Source organism: Oncorhynchus gorbuscha, linkage group LG04, assembly GCF_021184085.1.
Source record: "Oncorhynchus gorbuscha isolate QuinsamMale2020 ecotype Even-year linkage group LG04, OgorEven_v1.0, whole genome shotgun sequence".
Classification (NCBI taxonomy): Eukaryota; Metazoa; Chordata; class Actinopteri; order Salmoniformes; family Salmonidae; genus Oncorhynchus; species Oncorhynchus gorbuscha.
In genome coordinates this window covers 33,543,489-33,568,979 of record NC_060176.1, presented here as the reverse complement: position 1 = coordinate 33,568,979, position 25,491 = coordinate 33,543,489, and the positions used below count along the sequence as shown (strand labels likewise).

General features: G+C 39.5%; 3 protein-coding genes and 1 non-coding gene across 5 annotated transcripts; 1 reads left to right on the top strand and 3 right to left on the bottom strand.

Moving 5' to 3' along the window:
• Positions 1–536: 536 nt before the first annotated feature.
• tti2 (TELO2 interacting protein 2) lies at positions 537–6,603 on the top strand. Its single transcript, XM_046346539.1, has 8 exons — positions 537–836; positions 943–1,651; positions 1,852–2,038; positions 2,153–2,245; positions 2,414–2,598; positions 2,748–2,891; positions 2,986–3,142; positions 6,284–6,603. The coding sequence occupies exons 2-8, from the start codon at positions 954–956 to the stop codon at positions 6,365–6,367; spliced, it is 1,548 nt and encodes a 515-aa protein (XP_046202495.1). The 5' UTR covers positions 537–836; positions 943–953; the 3' UTR covers positions 6,368–6,603.
• mak16 (MAK16 homolog (S. cerevisiae)) lies at positions 6,553–10,287 on the bottom strand. The gene is made up of 10 exons (XM_046346540.1): positions 10,103–10,287; positions 9,485–9,534; positions 9,230–9,339; positions 9,035–9,099; positions 8,794–8,945; positions 8,590–8,644; positions 8,334–8,408; positions 8,086–8,190; positions 7,346–7,411; positions 6,553–7,235 (listed from the first exon to the last, which is right to left on the bottom strand). The coding sequence occupies exons 1-10, from the start codon at positions 10,115–10,117 to the stop codon at positions 7,026–7,028; spliced, it is 903 nt and encodes a 300-aa protein (XP_046202496.1). The 5' UTR covers positions 10,118–10,287; the 3' UTR covers positions 6,553–7,025.
• A 6,514-nt stretch (positions 10,288–16,801) lies between these two features.
• LOC124034772 lies at positions 16,802–16,897 on the bottom strand. Its single transcript, XR_006838657.1, has one exon. It is a non-coding gene; the product is annotated as a small nucleolar RNA U13 (small nucleolar RNA).
• Positions 16,898–19,121: 2,224 nt separating this feature from the next.
• spinb (spindlin b) lies at positions 19,122–23,721 on the bottom strand. Of its 2 annotated transcripts, none has more exons than XM_046346537.1 (6): positions 23,466–23,721; positions 22,272–22,477; positions 22,062–22,110; positions 21,679–21,929; positions 21,241–21,474; positions 19,122–20,543 (listed from the first exon to the last, which is right to left on the bottom strand). In XM_046346537.1, exons 2-6 carry the CDS (start codon positions 22,321–22,323, stop codon positions 20,344–20,346), a joined length of 786 nt encoding a protein of 261 aa, XP_046202493.1. In that variant the 5' UTR covers positions 22,324–22,477; positions 23,466–23,721; the 3' UTR covers positions 19,122–20,343. The 2 variants fall into 2 exon arrangements, with proteins under 2 accessions (XP_046202493.1, XP_046202492.1); XM_046346536.1 differs by having other exon boundaries at positions 23,550–23,721.
• Positions 23,722–25,491: the final 1,770 nt, after the last annotated feature.

Genomic DNA, 25,491 nt, shown 5'->3' with positions numbered 1-25,491 from the left:
AAAGAAAGACGCGGAAATGACACCATGTTATGGTTCCCGGGAAATTTAAGCATGCTCATGCAAAATTGCAAATCCTTTTAAATGTATGATATATTCAGATTGAATTGCACTCAATAAATGTTATTCCATAGTATGGCTCATATTAGCGGGCTATCCCGGGGTAAAAACACGTTTTAAATCCATTACATTAGCTTTGTAAAAAAAAGTTTACAAAATAATGCGATTACGTAAATTTGACGAAGGGAAAGGACGTCAGAAGATCTTTAGGTTTGTTACAGCGTAATAAAAATTATCATTACCGCCACCAACGTATACGGGGTGTAATAACAGCCGTGGTTCATGCTATTTGTCTACTCGCAAATTATGGTATGAAACGTTGATTTGAACCTTCTGACCAACTAGTGGATCAGACGGCGCCCCACTGTCTGATTAATATCGCGTGATTTCTGATGATTTCTGATGTTGTCGATTATATCGACTGTTTGTTTCTGTATGGGGTGCACCTATCTGTTATAGCGTGAGCCAGAGAAGCTCCGCCTACTTCTCTCATTCCAGGAAGTATATTGCCGCGGTTTCGCCCTTCGTCAAATCATAAGCTGCAAATCAAGAGTCCCTCTGCTATCAATAGTAGAGCTATGAATACGAATGGTTATAAAGTATCACTCAACGGTGGCTAGCTTTAGTTTAACGCAGGTTTTATAGTATGTCTAGGTAGCGAGCTTGTTAGTCCATGTGGTCCCATCGTAAACGGCTAACTTTAGCTAGCTAGTTGACAGGTTTAACTTTTACGGATAAGCGTGCAATTTATTTTTTAGATAGCACACATCTACAATAAGGTATGCTTTTGTGCTGGGTCAGAATTGTGAGCTGTGCCATTAATATTGCATGCATGTCTTCTATGTTTTATTGTCACAAAAACAACATAATTCTATCACCAAACAGATATTTCAAAGATGGACTTGTCCCATATGCTGCAAGACCTACAACAATGTAAGACTCCTGAAGAGGGACATTCCCCAGCAGAACCTGATACGCTGCTCTCCCGTCCAGTGGCTGAGGTCCTGCTTCATGTCCAGGAGAAACTCAAGGCACCAGGACTTACCACAGACCAAAGTGGAGAAATCCTTCATATTGTGGAGCAGCTATTCAGACTGGGGGACAGACACTGGCTTTTTTCTGAGTGTTGCAGCAATCAGAGCACAGACTTGACAAGGGAGTATGTAGACTTTGTGAGCTCCCTGACACTGTATGCTGCTTTGCCATTGTGTGACAATGACAGTGGCACACTATCAGAGAGTTCCTTTGAGGCCATCCCGGCCAGAGCCTGTGTCGTGAGTTCAGTAGTCTTAGCCCTGGTACAAAGACTTGGGAATGGAGGAGACGTTGTTTCCAGCCACTGCCAAGCCACCTCCTGGGTCTTCCCCACAGGTCCACTTGCCCCCCTCTTGTGTGTGTTTGCGTTGACTCATATGCAAGAGCAGGCATGGACCAGTGAGGCCTCCAGAACAGCTGCATCTAACCTCCTGGACTCAGTGGTTCAGACAGGGGACTGGGAGACCACCTCACAGCTTCTGTTTGGGAAGAACAACACAGAGCGCCAACCAGGAATCCTTGGCTCCATCTTGGAGATCCTGCTGTCTGATTTAAAAAGGTGAGTTCCATCATAATGACTTACTAGTAAATAGTGCAAGTTGAAATTATTCAGAACATTTCAAACACTTTAACCTCTGTGTTGTTGACCATATTTCATCAACAATCCCAATCTCAAAAATGAACATCCTTTGCATTAGATTTTCAATCAGTGCACCATGCTGTGAATGTTCTAAATGTGTTGTTTATAATGTTTTGCAGGGACAGCTGGAAGCGAAACCAGGCCACTAAGCATGTATTTGCCTGGATTGTCATGCAGGTGGGCCGGCCGTGGCTGACCGACTATCTGGAGAAGGTTTTCCCCCCTTCACTGCTGATGTCAGATGATTACTGCACTGACAACCAAGTGCTGGGAGTACGCTGCCTGAATCACATTGTCCTCAATGTGGTGAGATGTACTATATCTCTCTGAACTTACAGATAATGCCGTTATCTACAGTAATGGGATGTAAAACTGTTTGGTGTTTTGTGTATCTGTTCAATTAATGTCTCCCCCTTTCAGCCTGCTGCCGATCTCTGTCAGTACAACAGGGCCCAGGTGCTCTACCATGCCCTCTTCAACCACCTCTACACATCTGAGCCTCAGCTTATTGAGGTAATGCTGTGGCTTTCAATGGCATTAACAGCTTTTGTATGTACAATGCACCGACCAACATCTCATAATACACTTTGTATGTACTAGTTGAGCTGGTGACCAAGTAGCCTCATTCACATCATGGTATTCTATTGTTCCATATACTGTATCTTCCCCTCTGTGTCTCAGGTGGTCCTTCCATGCCTGATAGACCTTTTGCCTGTGTTGGAGAAAGACCCTGCTTGCACTGGGCTCCCCAGGAAACCTAACCGTTATGATGAGGTGCTGCGGCTGACTCTCACCCATATGGAGATGGAGCATAAACTTGCACTTCGGAGTGTCTATGCCAAGTTTCTGGAACACTTCATTGAAAAGTGCGGTCTCTCCTCTTGCTAACAATGAACTATTATTACATTGAGTATCTGTGAGAAATTGCATTTGTTGTGATCTGGTAAATGCCACTTTTTTAAATTTAAGAAATATCTAGGAAATTTACTTTTGGATTGTACTTTTCTTTTGTTAGGATGGGTATCATCATTGTTCGCCATCTGAAACGATTGGAAAGAGTAATCATTGGGTATCTAGAGATCTCAGACGGTCCTGAAGAACAGACTAGACTAGCTATCCTGGATGCTTTAGAAAAGACCCTGCTCATCGCCTGGCCAAGGTTGTCATTACCCCCAGCAAATAAATTAGACTAATGGAAATCCCATCTCTGTTTTTGTTGTCATACTGAGTGTTTGTGTCCTCTGGATTTGCAGAATGGAGTGCCGTCTTTCCGCCCTGGTGCAGAGTCTGTTGAGGCTAGTGTGTGACCAGTCCACAGAGTCCATACCCCCAGCAGTGAGAGAGGAGCTTGTCACCAAGGCCACTCATTGTCTGCTGCTGTTGGACCACTGCACCCAGGGCAAGCTCAAGGTAGGCATAAAACAGTTTCATTACCATTCAGGGTGTTGAGTTGGCTTTTAACCTCCAAGTATATTTCCTGTTGAATACAACTTGGCAATAATCAGAAATTGATTTAGGGCTTGATTCAATGCATTGTGCTGAAGAGCTGCACTAAAGTGTATTAGGTATATAAGGGCAACGTTTCAGCGCTAGCGGAGACTGCATTCACGGTAAACGCTACATACGTCAGCTCAATCCTAAAATTACCTTTACATTTCAATCAAGCAATAAAGCTGATTTTCAGTGATACGGATTGATTTGAGCCCCTAGAGCAGCCATATTCAACAGATCCGGACCCAGAACTGGGTCAATACGGACTACGAGTCCTGCATATACAGTGCATTCATTAAGTATTCAGACCCCTTTTTCAAAGTTATGTTATAGCCTTCTAAAATTGATTAAATTGCTTTTTCCCCCCTTAATGTACACTACCCTATAATGACAAAGCAAAAACTGTTTTATTATTTTTGCCAATTTGTAATAAAAATCAGATCACATTTACGTAGGTATTCAGACCCTTCAATCAGTACTTTGTTGAAGCACCTTTGGCAGCAATTACAGCATCGAGTCTTATTGGGTATGACACTACAAGCTTGGCACACCTGTATTTGGGGAGTTTCTCCCATTCTTTTCTGCAGATCCTCTCAAGCTCTGTCAGGTTGGATGGAGAGTGGGCGCTCAGCTTTTTTCAGGTCATTCCACAGATGTTCTGGCTGTGCCACTCAAGGACATTCAGAGACTTGTCCTGAAGCCACTCCCGTGTTGTCTTGACTGTGTGCTTAGGGTCGTTGTTCTGTTGGAAGGTGAACCTTGGCCCCAGTCTGAGGTCCTGAGCCCTCTAGAGTAGCTTTTCATCAAGGATCTCTGTACTTTGCTCCGTTCATCTTTCCTTGATCCTGACTAGTCTCCCAGTCTCTGCCGCTGAAACATATCCCCACAGCACCACTATAGAGATGGTGCTAGGTTTCTTCCCGACGTGACGCTTGGCATTCAGGCCAAAGAGTTCAATCTTGGTTTCATCAGACTAGAGAATCTTGTTTCTCGTGATCTAAGAGTCTTTAGGTGTCTTTTGGCAAACTCCAAGCGGGCTGTCATGTGCCTTTTACTGAGGAGCGACTTCTGCCTGGCCTATCTACCATAAAGGCCTGATTGGTGGAGGGCTGCAGAGATGGTTGTCCTTCTGGAAGTTTATCCCATCTCCAGAGGAACTCTGTCAGTGACCATTGGGTTCTTGGTCACCTCCCTGACCAAGGCCCTTCTCCCTTGATTGCTCAGTTTGGACGGGCGGCCAGATCTAGGAAGAGTCTTCCACATCATGTCCAATCAAGTTGTAGAAACTTCTCAAAGATGATCAATGGAAACAGGATGCACCTGAGCTCAATTTCAAGTCTCATAGCTCAGGGATAGCATATTATGTAAATAAGGTATATTTAATAAATTAGCAAACATTTCTACAAACCTGTTTCTGGTTTATCATTATGGAGTATTGTGTATAGATGAGATTTTTTTAAATTCCATTTTAGAATAAGGCTAACCTAACATGTGGGAAAAAGTTGAGGGGTCTGAATACCTAGTGTGTGTGTATATATAGATATACATTCATTTTTATCAGTCTGGCTTTTAGCTGCTGTTGTAGTCGTAAAAGGTGCCATTTTGAAATTTGGTAGTGCATGGGCAGTTTACCTCTATGTAATTTACTGACAGACCTTAGAGCTATTCATAACCTGTCAAATATTCAGAGCTAGGTGGGTAAATTAGGCTAACCAGCTATCTTGTAGTTAACATGGTCAGATTACACCGTGTTTGTTCACTGGCCACGACCACAAGCCCCCCCCCCCCCCCATTTGATTTTGTTGAATCATTCGGATGACACTGTAAAATGTGTAGAATTGCAAGAAATTTGCTTTAAAATGTATACATTTTCTCTGCCAACAAGGGTGTGAACAGTTTGGGGTTAAATGTGTTGCGAGATGGGGGTTTGTTACTTTGTCAAAGAATGACAATATCCAGCTGTACCTTTGCCACCTAGGACTGGACCTTCTCAAATTGTAGTTAAATACCCCTCTAGCTTAACTAGTAATACATTTATGTATTTCAAGTTGTGTATGATATAAATCTGAACTCAGAACTTCTGAGATAAAGGGGCAAGTTATTGCCACTTACACTGAACAGAAATGCAACTTATGTGTTGGTCCCATGTTTCATCAGCTGAAAAAACGATCACAAAAAGATTACTTCTCTTATTGTTGTGAACAAATTAGTTTACATCCCTGTTTGTGAGCATTTGTCCTTTACCAAGAGATAATCCATCCACCTGACAAGTGTAGCATATCAAGAAGCTGATTGAACAGCATGATCATTACACAGATCACCTTGTGCTAGTGACAACGGTACTCTAAAATGTGTAGTTTTGTCACACAATGCCATAGCCATCTCAAGTTGAGGGAGTGTGAAATTGACATGCTGACCGCAAGAATGTCCACCAGAGCTGTTGCCAGAACATTTCATTTCTGTACCTTAATTAAGCCGCCTCCGAAGTTTTTGAAAATTTGGCAGTACGTCCAACCAGTCTTACCACTTGATGGCAACAGAGTGCCCCATGGTGGCAGTGGGATTATGATATAGGCTGACAAGGAACACAATTGTATTTTGCCGATGGCAATTTGAGTGCTCAGATACTGTGATGAGATCGAGGCCCGTTGTCGTGCCAGTCATCCACTGCCATTATCTCACGTCTCAGCATGATAATGTGAGGCCCCATGTCGCAAGGATCTGTACACAATTCCTGGAAGCTGAATGTGACAGTCCTTCCATGGAATGCTCTGGGTCAATGTGTGCAACAGTATGTTCCTGTCAATATCCAGCAACTTCTCACAGCCATTGAAGTGTGGGACAACATTCCACAATCAATGTGTTCAACTCTATGTGAAGATGTCATGTCAGATACTGACTGGGTTTCTGATGCATGTGACCAGATTAATGTATTCCCAGTCATGTGAAATCCATAGATTAAAGGCCTACTTTATTTAAATTGAGTTCATAAGAAAATCAGTCAGTTTGAAATAGTTGTATTTTTGTTCAGTATATTAATGGTAACTATTCTTTCTTCAGATGCTTCTAAAGGATGTCGACAGCAGCTGCACCAGCACCTATGTGCTGAGATGCATAGAGACAGTCACAATGGCCCAAAGATGACATATCTACCGTATTCATTCCTCCATTGGAAATGAAACCCACACCTATGGATATCTGGAACAGTGATATGATCAAGATAAATGTGGTTAATTGAGCAGGACTGACAGAACCGGGATCATCATCTATGTAGTCTGGCAATATAAGACTGATCCAAGTGCTATTATACAGTAAACTGACATGTTCCATTCTGTGTGTCATGGATCCACTGTATTTATTAAACCATCACTGGCTGGGGAGATTTGGTAAGTCATTCTTTATCAAACAGCAGAAACTCTTTTTCAGCCAGGTTTAAGACATTACACTATTGTCAGGCTACTCTGGATTGAGATTTATTCATTTGAACAAATGGGCAGAAGAGAACCTGTATGTGGAAAAACTGAATTTAAGACAGCAAATAATTTGAAATGGCGTTAATGGTGGGTCTATTAAATTTGCTTATTTCAGACTTGTGAAAATTGAATGGGGTCCAGTCTGATCACAGGATTTACGCCCCATCCTCATAATCCACCCAGGAGTGATACATTGACTAATTACTGGAAGTACAGTCCCATTAGGCAAAACATGCTTGACAGCATACCAGTAGTAATCGTTCCAGACAACATAACCAGGTTAACCTTCCAAACTAAGAAAGGCCTAGAGTCCATGTCAGGAAGTCTGACTATGTTGCCTTGCTTTTGGGGACAGGCTCCATCTCCTGTTCATACTCAATCTCCACATAGGCCCTTTTCTTCCTGAATACAGCGCCTTTGAGGGGCATCTTTCCTTTGGAGCCTGAGGCCTCAGGCTCCTCTTCCATCTCTTCTTCAGACTCATCCTCTTCACTGGATTCTTCATGTTCATCACTGCCTGCCTTCAGATTGTCCATGTCCTTCCAAATGAGACATGTTTAGTCTTAAAGAATATCAAGCAATATCACACCCTATTAGTCAAAATGTGAGTGATCTTTAGATGTGATCATGCTATATATTTTTAAGTTACCTCAAAGTCACTGAGATCGCTCTCTTCTATTTCATCCTCAGCAACAAATTCTTTCTTTCCAACATCCTGCAAACACATTCACTTGATTAAAATACATCAGATGGAATTGGGCCTCCTACTTGGGTTTAATTTTGATCAGTGCCAATGTCCTGCACCAGACCCTGCCCAATAAACAAGAGGTATCTTATTGGTTGTGCTGAAAGGAACACTTGCAGTCCAAGGACCAGTCTAAACTTAAGTTCAGAAGATAGTTCTTAAGTGCAATTACTCAATATCTTAAGATTGAATGATTATCTTAAGATGTGTTTCTAGTTAACCTATCAAGCAATGGCAATCATGTTAGCATATTTCATACTGAGATTACTGTTCTAAAACATGTTCTTGGGTTTGAAATAAGCAATAATGAAACTTTCAAATGAAGTTTGAGTGAATTAAACATGTTCAATTGCTTTCATGCGCTTATTCTCTCACTGCCCTGAGTTTAAGACAAGGTTTATCTACATTGGAATTAAGAACATATTCAATAACTATTTAAGAAACACATTTCTTAACTTGTTGCTTAAAGAGAAACATACATAATGCAATAATATTTCCAAGAACCTTTTGGGGAATAGCAACTTTGCTTAACTTTCTTCATAAGTCTATAGTTAAGGAACAAATGGCAGTTAAGACATTTCTTATTAAGATTTTGTGAATCTGGGCCCTGCTCAATAGAAACTCGATTAAGGAGCCGTTTTCACCTCATCATCCTCCTCCTCCTCCTCTGAGTCAGTCTCACTCTCCTCATCCTGGTGCTCCAGTGCCTTATCAAAGGCATGGATGGGGAAGTTGTAGATGTCACCATACTGAAAGAAATAGAACAGTAATACTCAATCTCCTGTTATGAACATACCATATTTGTCTCATGCAGTTTTACTTTGTCTGAAAGTATTCTTCAGGTGGTGACAAATTGTGGAGTGATTGACACTGTACATAATCATGTATTTACCGTTCCTTGTTTCAGTCTCTCCAGCAGTTCTTTCTCTATTGCGTTATCAAGCTGTGCAGCAATCAGGGCCTTTTCCTGTAAAACAATAGAATATGAATCTCATGCTTAGATCACATGACATTTTTGTAAATCATACCCTTTGACAGGAACTCTTGAGTCGCCAATGCCTTACGGTCTATTCACCAACACTCCTTGGAGCATAACAGTTGAATGCCAGGGACAAAAACACTACTGAACTGTTTAACCAAGTACATACCTCTTTCCTTTTCTCTCTTGCCTCCACCTTTCTGCTAAGGGGGACCAGTTTCCTCCTAAAAGATCATACATTTACAGTTCACACACAATTTAAATAACAAAAAAATACAATTTGACCTTTACAAGTTAAAGGAAACCAAACTAATTTCTGCAAAGATCAGTTTGAGTGTGTGAAAGGAATGGTGTATATAGGTTGGATGCTTACTGTCGTTTGAGTGTGAGCTTGCGGATACGGATGAGGTACTGTGTGATCTTGGTGAAGCGCTGTTTACATTTGTGTCTGATGAAACGGTGCCAATAGATCAAGTTCTGGTCAATCTGTTCCAGAGCCTTCTCATAGTTCTTACTAAGTTTCACCTACGAGACAAAGTTGAAGTTAAAGAAAATACATCAAATATAAACCAATGTCTATTAACAGACAGTTCTTTAGTTCTATTGTCACTTACCTTCTCCCACATTCGGGCAGGGAAGGCTGCCCTCTCAATAACCTTCATATATAAGAAACATTGACCTAAGAAAAAAGGCAAGCAGATACATTAAACCTCAATTTGCATTGTAATCTCAATACCATTAACTACTAAAAACATACTTCCTCGTGTAGCTAAATATTTCTGATACTTATTTCACAGGAGACAACGTACCTTTCTCCTCTCTTATAGTTGCATACTGACTGTTTGCTAATGGGCAAGATGACCTATTACAAAGCCCAGTTATATTGTATTCATTCCGGCAGAAGTTCTGAACCTTTGTCCTGTTAAAAGACCAACAGAAACATTATTTTAAGTTAACCACCTTATCTTGATAGCTACAACAAATGAGCTGGCGTTAAAAGCAATGAATGGGTTCCACATCCACACACTTGTGAAAAGATGAATCTTCAACAGTGGGTAACTTACTTGACTTTGAAGGAACAGAACGCTCTGTTTCCTATGACATCCCAGATAACCTAGAAATTACGTGTTCGATTAGTTACCTGGTCACTTTCCTCCAAAACCATCTACCAAATATCTAACTAGGGGCAATTGTACGGTAACAGTGATGCTTAGACTGATTTTTTACTTAAAAATGTAGTTTGTGCCATCGTTTGATTCTGTCCTGTTACTACGCAGGTTAATACATTTTTGCTAAATGTATAATAGATTTTTTCACAGCAGTCCTTGTGTATAGTTTGTTTTTAATCTTCGGTTTTTGCTTGACATACATGTTAAAGGAAAATAATATTGAGTCTCAGCATCACTCAATCACCCTGGAATTGACCCAGCTAGCAAATTTAGCCTGTTTGCTAGGTATATGGCAGAATACACATTGAGCAAGCTAACTGGCAAACCAACAAGCTGACATTTTATGTATCATTGTTAGTCGTTGAAAGATTAGATAATCCATGTGAATGCATAATTACAAGTCAATATTGTAGCTACAAGTGTAAAATAAACTGATGTCCAGAACTCGCTAGATAACGCGTGGCGTCGACACAATCGTGTCGGACATCAGCTAGCTGGTATCTCTTCACTTACATCGTCGTGCTGCATTTTTAGTTCCCCACACGAGTGTTGTGAATTCTCCGATTGTTTCAAATATATATTTTTTTATAAACTCCAAATAGTACAACTTTACAGGCTAGGTGTAGTTAGGTTTTATCTCAGTACAACCACATGGAACAATAGGAAACGGACGTTATTCTTTTTTTTTTACAGTTGTATTGCTGGATCGCAAACGTGAAGTGCATACACCGCCACCTACTGTACTGGAGTGTGAGGACATTCACGGGGTGGTGGGCCGAAGCCTTAAAACGTGAAGTTGATCGATCTCCGTCGATGGAGGAGCTGATTTTTTTTGTGTGACATTAACATATTTTGACTATAAAATATGTTGGCACCTTCAATTATTGCAATTTATGTTTATAAAAAGTATATTCCAACACTCGGACGCTCAGGCAAATATGCCGAACGCCTAAACATGGAACCAATCAGAACTCCCGTACCAACCCGTCATGATGAAGTCAACCAATGGCATGCTTATATCTACGATGTAAACACAGCCTCTTGTGAAAACGTGAGCTGCTGTCTGATTGAAGGAGAACATAATATTGCTAGCTAGCGCCCAGAATGAAGTACTACACGTATCTGTTTTCGAGTGCACTAGAAATATGTCGCATGCAATACTAATTGTCTTGATTGTATGAAGAGGTAACTCCTTTGACCATTTAGCCAATCTATGAAAAGCTAGCCAATGTTAGACTAGCCTTTAAATGTCAATTTCTGTTTCATTAGCTGTCCCTGTCAGTAAATTCAATTGCTGAATCATGTTTTGGCATGATTATTTTTGTCTCATTTCAAGTACCTCGCTGCAGGCTTAAATTAACATTCAATCATATACTTAGCATAGAAACCCAAATAAAAGCATGCAGATAGACAGATGTGTCATGTATGCCAGAATGGAGGTTTAAAAACGACAACTGCATATTAGCCAATACATATGGCATAGCCTACACATATAGCATTGTGCTCTGCAATAAGATAACCAGTTTGATTTCTAATGAGATGAGTTCTCAAATAGCAGCTGCCCAAAACCAAGGTGGGCATGCATTGGAATGTAAAATGGAGAATGATAAAAACCCTGTAAGATTATATAAAATGCAGTTGGGAAATGAATGTTTGCGTTTCAAATATTACATGTTCAGTGTATTTAGGTGGTTTAAATTATTAACTTTCCTACTAACCTTTAAAGAAACTCTTGCCAAATCCATTTGTTATTCTGCTATGACTGAGTGATACTTGTTTCATGCATATACTGAACCAGTCAAAAGTTTGGACACACCTACTCAATCCAGTGTTTCTTTTACTATTTTCTACACTGTAGAATAATAGTGAAGACATCACAACTATGAAATAAAACATATGGTATCATGTAGTAACCAAAATATTGTTAAACTAATCAAAATATATATTATATTTGAGATTCTTCAAAGTAGCCACCCTTTGCCTTGATGACAGCTTTGCAAACTCTTGGCATTCTCTCAACCAGCTTCACCTGGAATGCTTTTCCAACAGTCTTGATGTAGTTCGCACATATGCTGAACACTTGTTTTACCTGCTTTTTCCTTCCTTCACTCAGCTGTCCAACTCATCCCAAACCATCTCAATTGGGTTGAAGTCAGGTGATTTTGGAGGCCAGGTCATCTGATGGACTCAGACCAAAGAACAGATTTCTACCGGTCTAATGTCCATTGCTCGTGTTTCTTGGCCCAAGCAACTCTCTTCTTCTCATTAGTGTCCTGAACAGTTGATGTTGAGATGTGTCTGTTAATTGAACAATGGCAATGCTACCAAATACTAATTGAGTGTATGTACAGTGCCTTGCGAAAGTATTCGGCCCCCTTGAACTTTGCGAACTTTTTCCACATTTCAGGCTTCAAACATAAAGATATAAAACTGTATATTTTTGTGAAGAATCAACAACAAGTGGGACACAATCATGAAGTGGAACGACATTTATTGGATATTTCAAACTTTTTTAACAAATCCAAAACTGAAAAATTGGGTGTGCAAAATTATTCAGCCCCTTTACTTTCAGTGCAGCAAACTCTCTCCAGAAGTTCAGTGAGGATCTCTGAATGATCCAATGTTGACCTAAATAACTAATGATGATAAATACAATCCACCTGTGTATAATCAAGTCACTGTATAAATGCACCTGCACTGTGATAGTCTCAGAGGTCCGTTAAAAGTGCAGAGGGCATCATGAAGAACAAGGAACACACCAGGCAGGTCCGAGATACTGTTGTGAAGAAGTTTAAAGCCGGATTTGGATACAAAAAGATTTCCCAAGCTTTAAACATCCCAAGGAGCACTGTGCAAGCGATAATATTGAAATGGAAGGAGTATCAGACCACTGCAAATCTACCAAGAACTGGCCGTCCTTCTAAACTTTCAGCTCATACAAGGAGAAGACTGATCAGAGATGCAGCCAAGAGGCCCATGATCACTCTGGATGAACTGCAGAGATCTACAGCTGAGGTGGGAGACTCTGTACATAGGACAACAATCAGTCGTACATTGCACAAATCTGACCTTTATGGAAGAGTGGCAAGAAGAAAGCCATTTCTTAAAGATATCCATAAAAAGTGTTGTTTAAAGTTTGCCACAAGCCACCTGGGAGACACACCAAACATGTGGAAGAAGGTGCTCTGTTCAGATGAAACCAAAATTGAACTTTTTGGCAACAATGCAAAACGTTATGTTTGGCGTAAAAGCAACACCCTGAACACACCATCCCCACTGTCAAACATGGTGGTGGCAGCATCATGGTTTGGGGCTGCTTTTCTTCAGCAGGGACAGGGAAGATGGTTAAAATTGATGGGAAGATGGATGGAGCCAAATACAGGACCATTCTGGAAGAAAACCTGATGGAGTCTGCAAAAGACCTGAGACTGGGACAGAGATTTGTCTTCCAACAAGACAATGATCCAAAACATAAAGCAAAATCTACAATGGAATGGTTCAAAAATAAACATATCCAGGTGTTAGAATGGCCAAGTCAAAGTCCAGACCTGAATCCAATCGAGAATCTGTGGAAAGAACTGAAAACTGCTGTTCACAAATGCTCTCCATCCAACCTCACTGAGCTCGAGTTGTTTTGCAAGGAGGAATGGGAAAAAAAATCAGTCTCTCGATGTGCAAAACTGATAGAGACATACCCCAAGCGACTTACAGCTGTAATCGCAGCAAAAGGTGGCGCTACAAAGTATTAACTTCAGGGGGCTGAATAATTTTGCACGCCCAATTTTTCAGTTTTTGATTTGTTAAAAAAGTTTAAAATATCCAATAAATGTCATTCCACTTCATGATTGTGTCCCACTTGTTGTTGATTCTTCACAAAAAATACAGTTTTATTTCTTTATGTTTGAAGCCTGAAATGTGGCAAAAGGTCGCAAAGTTCAAGGGGGCCGAATACTTTCGCAAGGCACTGTAAACCACTGGGAATGTGATTGAGTGTATGTAAAGTTCTTGACATTTTCCAGATTGACTAACATTTCTCTTTGCTTATTTGAGCTGTTCTTTCCATAATATGGACTTGGATTTTTACCAAATTGGGCAATCTTCTGTATACCAACCACCCCTACCTAGTCATATAACAACTGATTGGCTCAAACGCACTAAGAAGGAAAGAAATTCCACAAATTAACTTTTAACAAGACGCACCTGTTACTTGAAATACATTCCAGGTGACTACCTCATGAAGCTGGTTGAGAGAATGCCAAATACAACACTTTTTTGGTTACTACGTGATTCCTTATGTGTTATTTCATGATTTTGGTGTCTTCACTATTATTCTACAATGTAGAAAATAGTAAAAAAAAAATAAAACCCTGGAATGAGAAGGTGTGTCCAAACTTTTGACTGGTACTTTACATACAAACAATGAACACCATCAACTAATATTTCACAATTTATTCAGTAAGAAGACAAATTGCAAAGGTGTCAGGCAGTATTTGAAGTATCTAAATATTGTGTAACCAATCAATGTATGTCTGTATGAATGAAATTAGTGGGTCCTGCCATGATCACGATTAGATGTACACTAGGTGTCAGTGGTGTAAAGTACTTAAGTAAAAATACTTTAAAGTACTACTTAAGTAGTTTTTTGGAGTATCTGTACTTTACTATTTATATTTTTGCCTACTTTTACTTTACTACATTCCTAAAGATAACAATGTACTTTTTACCCATACATTTTCCCTGACAGCCAAAAGTTTTCATTACATTTTGACAGGAAAATGGTCCAATTCACACTTATCAAGAGAACATCCCTGGTCATCCCTACTGCCTCTCATCTGGCGGACTCACTAAACACAAATGCTTTATTGGTTAATTATGTCTGAGTGTTGGAGTGTGCCGCTGGCTATCCGACAATAAAAAAATAACTGGAAAATTGAGCCGTCTGGTTTGCTTAATATAAGGAATTTGAAATGGCTTATACTTTTGATACTTAAGTACATTTTCGCAGTTCCATTTACTTTTTATCCTTAAGTATATTTCAAACCAAATACTATTAGACTTTTACTCAAGTAATATTTTACTGGGTGACTTTCACTTTTACTTGAGTTATTTTCTATTAAGGTATCTTTACTTTTACTCAACTATGACAATGGAGTACTTTTTTCCACCACTGCTAGTTGTCCTATAGATTTTTGTAGTCTTAAATTATTACTTGAAATAAATTTAAAGCTAAAATGCATGTGACCGAACGTACAGTTGAAGTTTAACGTTTACATACACTTAGGTTGGAGTCATTAAAACTAGTTTTTCAACCACTCCACACATTTCTTGTTAATTAACTATAGTTTTGGCAAGTCGGTTAGGACATTTACTTTGTGCATGACACAAGTCATTTTTCAAACAATTGTTTACAGACAGATTATTTTATTTATAATTCACTGTGTCACAATTCCAGTGGGTCAGATGTTTACATACACTAACTTCACTGTGCCTTTAAACAGCTTGGAAAATTCCAGGAAATTGTCATGGCTTTAGAAGCTTCTGATAGGCTATTTGACATCCTTTGAGTCAATTGGAGGTGTACCTGTGGATGTATTTCAAGGCCTACCTTCAAACTCAGTGCCTCTTATCTTGACATCATGGGAAAATTAAAAGAAATCAGCCAAGTCCTTGTAGGTGACCAAATACATATTTTCCACCAAATTTGCAAATAAATTCATTAAAAATCCTACAATGTGATTTTCTGGATTTTTTCCCTCATTTTGTTTGTCATAGTTGAAGTGTACATATGATGAACATTACAGGCCTATCTCATCTTTTTAAGTGGGAGAACTTTCACAATTGGTGGCTGACTAAATGCTATTTTGCCCCACTGTATATCCACAGTAAAACGTAAAACGTAAGGAAGAAGCCACCACTCCAAAACCGCCATAAAAAACCAGACTACGGTTTGCAACTGCACATGGGGACAAAGATTGTACTTTTTGGAGAAATGTCTTCTGGTCTGATGAAACAAAAATAGAACTGTTTGGCCATCATGACCATCGTTATGTTTTGAGGAAAAAGGGGGAGGCTTGCAACAAGAAGAACAAGCCAAAGAACACCATCCCAGCCGTGAAGCACGGCTGGGATGGCGTCATGTTGTGGGGATGCTTTGCTGCAGGAGGGACTAGTGCACTTCACAAAATAGATGATGATCATAGAAAATTATGTGAATATATTGAATATATTGAAGCAACATCTCAAGACATCTGTCAGGAAATTAAAGCTTGGTTGCAAAGGGTTCTTCCAAATGGACAATGACCCCAAGCATCTTTCCAAAGTTGTGGCAAAATGGCTTAAGGACAACAAAGGGAAGGTATTGGAGTGGCCATCACAAAGCCCTGACCTCATTCTCATAGAAGATTTGTGGGCAGAACTGAAAAAGCATGTGCGAGCAAGGAAGCTAACAAACCCGACTCAGTTACTCCAGCTCTGTCAGGCGGAATGAGACAAAAATTTTGACCCAAGTTTAAAAAAATGAAAGGCAATGCTACCAAATACTAATTGAGTGTATGTAAACCACTGGGAATGTGATTGAGTGTATGTAAACCACTGGGAATGTGATGAAAGAAATAAAAGCTGAAATAAATCATTCTCTCTACTATTATTCTGACATTTCACATTCTTAAAATAAATGATCCTAACTGACCTAAGACAGGGAATTTTTACTAGGATTAAATATCAGGAATTGTGAAAAACCGAGTTTAAATGTATTTGGCTAAGGTGTATGTAAACTTCCGATTTCAATTGTATGTTCGACCTAGCATACATCATTCGGGTTTGGGTCGTGGGAGGGGTTCAAGTGCGTCGTAGGTTGACATTTTTGGCATGTAATAAATTAATCCATTATAGTGTTAGTCAGCCCCTTAAAACTGACCAGATTTAATATCTTTATAAAATTAGATGTTCTGAAGCAGAGGTTTTATTTTGTACTTTTTATTTGGCCCATATTTTTACACCGCTATTCTCTATTGGGTTACAACTCAGGCACGTTGTTTTAGTAGTTCACGAAGCCAAAAACGCTTGGGAACCCCAAAAACGAATAAAAGCCTCAGCTGTATTTACCCTTCAGCGAAAACTGCTTGTGTGCAGAGGTTAACCAAAAATCGAACCTTTTAATGTTTCGAATATCGGTCACATTTTTTTAACCATTTAATGGAAACCCTGGTTCATGATCAGACGGCTGAGGTGCATTGCGTAACAATGAGGTCACACCTGTCACAGAAACACTATGACGCTCCCGATCATCACATTAATGAACCGAAGGATCAATGTTGTTAAAGGTTCCAAAAGTATTAGAGGAATGCTCATAGTCTTTTACAAACTGGTTTGGAAACAAAGTCCACGTTGTCATGTATAATTACATTCAACGATAAGTACAAAAATATAATTACAATTTCTCAACATGAAAGAAGCTCAAATGTTTGTGAATTTCCAATAAAGTACAGAAAACCGTCAGTAGTTCGCATTATAATATATTCACAAATGATGCATTCTGGGACATTGGATACAGTTGGCAGAGAGGAAGAGGCGAAGCGAGAGCGAAAAAATCTGTCTTCTCCAGCAGGTGCCGTTTTTTAGTTTTTGTATGGAGGTCAATGAAAGTGAATTTGGTTAACAACACATCTAATGGCCTATTTGCTATGTGTGGCTTATTTGATCGAATATATGTTTCGTAATAATTAGGTTGTTTAGAGTTTACTGATAAATCTGGGACTCGTAAACTTTGAGGAAAAACATTTATCGGAGTTGTGCCTCGTCGTCATTAGTTACCACAGTCATAAAATCATACACCTCGCCTATTTTCACAATTTATCTTCTTAAATTGTGATTTTAAACCTTAACCTCACTGTTAACTTTATGCCTAACACTAACCTCAAATAAAAACCACATTTTCGTTTTCATGAATTTTACAGACTATTTTGACTTTGGCTGTAGTAACTAATGGGCACCGTTGAGCCTGTTTTTCACGCGAGTATATGCTCTCTCATTGGCTAGAATGTGCCCACCTGATCTTGCCTCCTCCCAACTGCCTAGAGTATCTGGTCAATATAATGGATAATATGTGTAGTTGCTCTGTCCCTTGACATCCAAATCGACCAATAGCCCCTCATCCCTAGATCTAAAGGGTTTAGAGAGGTGTAAAATCAGTGACACGTCTTCTTTACATTATACGACCTCATGCTATGGAAAAAAAGAGGTTTCTTATTTACTTGTTTTTATGCTCGTTCATAACCAAGCGGGAAGGGGGTAATTACAGTTGGGAAGTTGTAAATACCAGTTGGATGCATTCACATGCTCTGAACTCGTTGAGAAACGCTGATTGGCTAATGGCCAACAACCTAGTGTCAACCATAACCAAAAGTACAACTATCATGCTTGTAAAGAAATTATGGTGCTAAAAAACGAATTAATAGAGAGCTTTTCATAAATAAAGTGTTGTTGTAATTTCCATAGTAAGTGATGTCAGAGGTCAGTATGTGGGAGAAGTCAGTGCTCAGTGTTGGAAGATGAGTTTCCCACTAGTAATTACCAGTTGAAGGGGCGTTCACGTGTGTCCCCCCCCCAGTCGTATGTGGTAAATACCACTTTCTCACTTTGTTATGAACGCAGCACTAGTGCCTAAGAAAACTCAAGTGAGAGAAGATTAGGATCTGAAAACAAGAAACATGACATCCTTCCTCTCAGCCTTACCCTATGATGGCAGACGTAAAAGTGACAAGTGGCAGAACCAGATCTGAGGGCCTAGTTCCTTGACTATATTGTTTTCGCTCATGATGTGCTAAAGTATTGATAAAGTAATCATCTAATAAATTATACAAGTTTGACAATATCTTGCTGCTAAATACACAGCAATCCTATAATTCATATTCTATATGTAATTCTATTGCTAAGTATTCCTCAGAGTTAGCATGACAGAGGGAATGGCTAGCAAGTATTTGTGTTTTGCAACACTCAATGTTGAGAGCTTTTCCATGGACCCCATTTGGACTACTACACCCCGCTACACAAACAATCAACAATCTTCCAAGGTTATGTTAAAATTAAACATAACATTCTTAAATAACATTAAAACATATGACATACTTGTTTTAATATTCAGAGTAGTCTTTAATTATAAAATGTCCTTACAGAATTATGTAACATTAAAGTGTTTGTGCCAAATGACAAACTGTAACCATTTTCATTATTCAAAAATAATGCATTAGGTATATTAACTGAATGTAGAACACACAATGCCTTTAAGAACACATTTTACCTCTATATTGATGTATAAACAGGACTTCACTACTGTTCCTTAGCTATATCTAAATTCTCTTCCATTTCAACTCAAAATATGTTAGTCCTATTTTGACATACAACCACTGTGACTGAATATGTACACACAAGCTCCATCCTTACATGCACACACATTTCTCCCAATCAAATAAGGCAAGCTCTTTGTTGATACATACAAATAAGCCATGTTTTTGTGGAAAAAACAAAAACAAAAAACAGACAACTGATTTATTTAGAAATGTTACCCATTAAATGCTGTACAACACTGGCACCATTAGTTGGCACTCACTTAGCATTACCAGTCAACTGGTTTCTGTAATGCATGGTACAAAAACAACAAAATAAACGTCACAGTTTACATAAGCTCATAACCTTGAAAAGAACAAACTGACATGCAACTCACATCAACTTACATTTAGCTATAAACATGAAAACACATCTGCTTTTCAGAAGTGGAACTGACATTGCACACAATACAGCACAACAGTAATGTAAAATATTAAATGCCCTGATGCCTCTCACAGCCATTGGCAGCATATGATGATTTCCACACCTTGTGGAAATCATGAAGGGGCCATCAAGGATCTAGCATTTTGACCAAAGTATATCCAGGTGCACATGGTTCAGAGACCTGTTGCAGACCTTCAAGATGTCTTATCAATAATACTACATTGAGGTTAGGCAGGAGCTGATCTTTGTACACAAGTGTGACTGTAGTAGCAGTAAGTAAACCTGCAGCAGCATCAGAAGAGCTGCATAGGACAACAGTGACATAGGCTTCAGTAACACAAGGTGAACAATTGAATTGTGTTAACAATACAACAATTATCTCGTAAAAGAACCATGACGTGGTTCTTTTTAGGTGAGAATTAGTTAAAATTCAAAAAGCTGCAAGCAGGGTTCTAAGGAATGCAACTAAATATTTTGCTGTGCGACCTGGAGTTTTAATTTGGGAGCACTGTGCGAAATAATTATAATCCTATATATATATTTTTAATAATTGCTGTAATGATAAAGTGTCACTGTAACATTGTTTCCAGAGTGCAGATTAGTTAGCGTCATGCTTACACCATTAATACAGTGAAAACTAAAGTTAAAAAGATCTGACCCATATTACCAGCGCAATAATTTTTTTCTTCCCGCGTTTTACATTCATAAACCATGTCGCACATGGCGTCTGGCCCAATTGAACAGTGTAAATGTTCAGACATGCCGAAATCTGCAGAGGTCTCCCTTCTTTTAGAAACAAAGTGGACTTGAAACAAAGTACACTAAAAGATTTCGCATTGGAAGCAGTGACACAGGAAACAACAAGTTCCACATTTGCAGCCTGTGAAGGAATTGTCCATTTTGAATGGAAATGTATGTTGTTTCAAAGAAAGCATCAGAACATTTGCCAAGGTCTGTGGATCAATGATTTTCTCAATGCCTATGCCCTAAGACGTTTTTACTAAATCGTAGACGTAGATGTGAAAGTCATCATCAAACTTGATGAAATAAACAGAGGGTTTGGCTTCAACCTGATGGATAACCATGCCAGTCCTTTTGCCGCCATCCTCTTTGGCATACTCCACTTGTTTGCCAACAAGGCTATCCACCACTTCTCCAGGCTCTCTCTCTGCTGGAGGCGAGTCATCTGCAAAAGCATAGAATATTACCAGCTTTAGTGAGATAATTGGTTGACTACATCTATGTAGTATGATTGTATTTACAGTAAAACAATTTAGAATGACATGTTGTTTTTTAAAAGAGATAGACATTAAACAATGAGCACGGTTACATGCACACAATAATGTGATTATTGTGGATAGGTTAATATAATAGTTTGTTTAAAATGTTTACATGCTTTGCAAGAATAACGATTTCCCTAATAATCCTGTTTACATGTACACATCTGACAACAGGCTACTGATAGGCCTTTTGATAAGTGCAGAAAAATCAGCAATAAAAATATATTTGATTCTGTGTTCAAAGTTTGTATGTGAAAACTATTTATAAGACGCATACTTTCAGTTTTTCCAGAACTCACTTCACTCGCACTACCTGGTGCTGGCACAGGCGCAGATCAAATAGACCACCGGAACACCGATTAAGCTGTTTACATGTCCTAATAATTCAAAAGATTGCTCAGAAAACTATGTGTTCTAATCTGTGTATGCTTACTTCAATTTTGAGCTTATGCTGATTAAAATAAGCAGAGTACGGTGTTTACATGACTATTGCATAATCTGCCTGCTGCCATAATCAGTTTAATACCAAACTATTACTGTGCATGTAAATGTACTCAATGTCTACATTTTAAACACTGAAGATAATTTCTGATGGACTCTCACTTGAATCAGGCATTATCCGGAGATCCCCCTCTTTGTAGTCATCCAAGAGTTGGTACATGTACAAAACAGGGTCCTTTTCGTAAGTGATGTAGAACCATGTGTTCATAATGGGAGCCTGTGCTAGCACCATGCCCCTCCACTCCTCCTTTGGTCCTTCATCTTGCTCAAACATGTGCTCCACTGCTTTACCTATCATGGTTTCTGCTAGCTGGGAATCGCTGACACGAGCTGGAGCTACAATACAGAGAGCACTTTCAAATGGACAGCTAATATGGCTATGAAAAGACACATTTACTAATCTGTGATATAAGGTATGCATGATCAAACACACATCAAGCACATAAGTACATTGGTTGTACCATACTGAACAGACATAAGAGTAATATGCTTTTTATGGCAGAGCAAAGCCGATTTTTGTCATGTCTTCACAACACATACCAACTCGGTCTGGTAAAACCTCCAGGCCTTGCACCCGCTCATCTTTGTGAAGCTCAAGTCCATAGATGCAGTCAAATCCATCATACTTGATTAGGTAGAGAGAGGGGTTAACAGGGACTTGGTCGAGAACTGTTCCTTTCCACTGGGAAACCTTGGAGTCTTCCTTCCACTGGTGTGTTATCCTGCAACCCACTATGTTTCGTCTGGGTTGGGCAATAGGCTTGCTTGGACCAACATTATTCTTTTGCTTCCTATAGAGATCCCAATTTTGAGAGTCAAGGACAGCAATATGTAAATTCATGTCAAATCAATCTATGTAGTATCAGTTTGTAAGCCAACCTGCTTTTGGTCTTATGCTGTGTCTACACAATGAGAGAACTTACTTGTGGGAATTTTTCTTCTTCATCATATTTGCAGATACCCCAATATTCCCTAAAATGACAAAACAAACGTGTGCATGAAATCTCTCCAATCAGTATTTATTACTGTATCATATTTTATCTTCAAAATTACAGCCATATAGTGTAGCAGGCTATATGTAATGTGTAACGTTCCTGCTGCCTTCATGTACACAAGGCGAGAATGTGTCTCACCCCCATCAGCTCTGGGGCGCTGGCCTGGCCTCTTCCCAAATGGGGTCTTCATTGATATACATGTAGGTAAGCAGCCAGGCTGCCAGGCTAGGGTGACAATGTCTCTACTAGGTAATCAGGAGAAAGAAGGACAGTGTGCAGGTGGTGGCCCCAGGTGGGAGGATCACTCCCCTCCAGGGCAGGAACACTTAATGTGGCAGTTCAAACTGTTGAAAAATGAGCATGTGTTAAACATGGCAACATTATGATGAAGAATGACTTTGGGTAAGAAAATGTCATAACTAGCAAGCATCTCATTGCAAATGTAACTGTTATGAACCTATTCAGTCATGCTGACTCGTGTGCTATAGACCTGCCTTTTATACAATCATATATAGCACCCGTAGCTGCCTAAAAACAATTGCAGAACAATATATATTTTTTGTTTTTGCAGGGTGGCTTAGTCTTGCACACCATGTTCAACGAGTCATAAGTACAGTAACTGACTCGATTTACTATTAGTGGTCCATAGAGAAAGTAGGCCCATCTTGGCTCAATTTGTCACAATTCTGATGTCATTTCTACAACGTTAGGTGTAATAGAATAATGTATACTTATGAAAATAGACAACATAGGCTGTATTTTCTGAAAATGTATAAACAATAGGGATTTACACCCCCACCCCCCGATTTGTTTTTTATCCAAACAGCAGAAATGATTTTTTAGTAGACTAGGATTAGACCCGCCCCCTTCAGACATGTTTTTTCAAACATTACTTACCTACAGGTAACATTGAAATAACGTTCGTCTCATTGCCTCGAACTCACTGTTGTATACTTTTATTTAACAGAAATGGCAAGCAGTTCAAGCTAAGTAAAACTACTCAAGATGCTCTAGAGTGACCCAAGAAAGTATATGATTGTCATTTTGTTTACAATGAATAAAGTCAAAGGGAGGAAATATGTTGCTTGACGTTGCATACATGTGCATCCTGAAGCACCGATTCGCTTGATTGTCAAATAGGCGGATTGACTGGATTTTAACTGAGGAGGTATGGTACCTCAATGTCAGCCATGTTGCACCAGTATATACAAACCCCGCATCAAAACCAGCGCAAGCGAACAAAGGAGGGGAAGGTTTGGGTCTGTCTGACATGCATTTGAAATGCAAACAACAAAGCAGGTTTATACACAAATTGCTCATGCAGATGCATACCTCCCAATGAACTAGTGTAGTTAGTGGTCGTCTGAGTCCATGCATTTGATTACCAATCGAGTGATTCGTTTGAGGGTTGCTTACCCGATGAATTGTACATCTAAATTGATCCCATCTCGCTTTTCCTCTGGCTCCGTTTGCATACAACCCAAATCCTATGGCCGAGTCCCACCTATCCCGCTTTCTACCAAATAGTGATCTGGAAATGTGGATGGGGACGCGGGAAGCTCGGTCTTCCTGCCAAATAGTGGGTTATTCGACCGCAAGTTGCGCATGCGCGGACAATACAACACCATTCGTAGAAGCCTACACGTATTTGAAAACATCTGTATTTCTGTTTAATACAAGCAACTGTGATTGGCTACCACTTGCAACTTTGTGATGAACATGAAATATGAATACAGGTACATGAATATAAACAAGTAAACAGTTGTTATTACTTATTGTAGTACCGATATTGAAAAATACCACACTTTACTTTAGAATAATTGCTACATTACTTATTATAGAATAGAGTAGTAAACTGTAATATGGTATACTACACACTGTAGTACCCCTTGATTGTGTAGTGCTTACTTTAGAATGTTGTAGTATATTGTGGAATAATATACTACACACTGTAGTATCCCTCGATCATGTGTAGTACATACTATAGAATGTTGTAGTATACTGTAGAATACTATAGTAAATACTACAGTATTATCTGAAAAAAAACAATGTAGTAAATATTACAGTAATGTCCGCAAAAATACTACAGTCCACAAAAACACTACAATGAAACTATAGTAAATATTACAGTATTTAATTTGCATATACCCTGCCCATTCCCCCATATCACAATTTGTGCCACTCATAAGTGAGAAACCTATATGCCAAGTACATACCATTTATTGTGTTCCCTTCAGTTCTAGAAGGAAAATGATCCCTTGAGAAAGCACAAACAAGAGGTATGTCAGGAGAAGTGCAGTGTTATCATAAGGAGCTGTATACTTGGAATACGGAGGAGGCAGAGGAGGACAAAAAGAGCAAAGGAGGAAGAGGGTGAGCTTGAATCAGTTAAAAATGGCTTCTATAAAGAACAATGTCAGAAAGTGTAAGCAGAGTGAGCTGGACATCGGATCGAAGACAGGAGGAGGGCGAAGTATTGGAGGGTTAGGTGTGGTGAAGTTCTCGGAGCCCTAGGCACCAAGGGCCAGGATAAATATCCGTCTGTGACGGTAGGAGTGACATTTTTGGAAAAAGTGGACCCTTGCCTTTTGGCTGATCCATTTGTGGTTTCAGGGTAGGTGAAAACAGAGTTGGGTGCAGTGGAATCGGTGAGGGTTACCAGAAGTGGTCTTGTGAGAATTGTTTGTATTTCTGCAGGTCAGAGGGAGCAGGCGTTCCGGGTTAAATAAATGGGGACAAGCGAGGTGAATTGTTTTGCTCTCAAGAAAAGGGCGCCATTGAAAGGAGTGATTACTGGGGTAGTGATAAATGTGAAAGTTGATCAACTGAAAGGGAAGATTCCCGGTGTTTGTGATGCTCGTCGTTTGGTGCAAAGCAGACAGGGTGGCGTGACTGGTGAAACAGAAGAGTCGTCTGTTCTTTTGAGTTGTGATGTTGCCTTTTCCCTACAAAGTGATGTTATTGTATTTATGTTGTCCTGTATAAGCTTTTGTGCCGAATACATTACGTTGTTACAGCTGTTAAGCTTATGGGCATGTGGCAGCACTGTGTAGGAGGGAGGTTCCTAGCTGTGATAAGTGTGCAGAAGTCATGAGACAAAGGGATGTATAGCATTGGGGAAAGTGGTATGTGTTAGTTATAGGGGTGCCCATGGGCTGTGGATCAGAAATGTCTGGTGTAAGCGAGGCAGGTTGAGGTTTCCAGGGTGAGAGCAGTGCAGAAGTTGATGTATTCTGAGGCAGTGAAGAAAGTCAATGAAGATGGGTCAACGGGGAGGGATCCTGAGAGAAGTGGTGTGAGTAGTATATCTGTACCAGTACAGAGGGATAGGCCAACAAGTGATATATATTTCAACAAG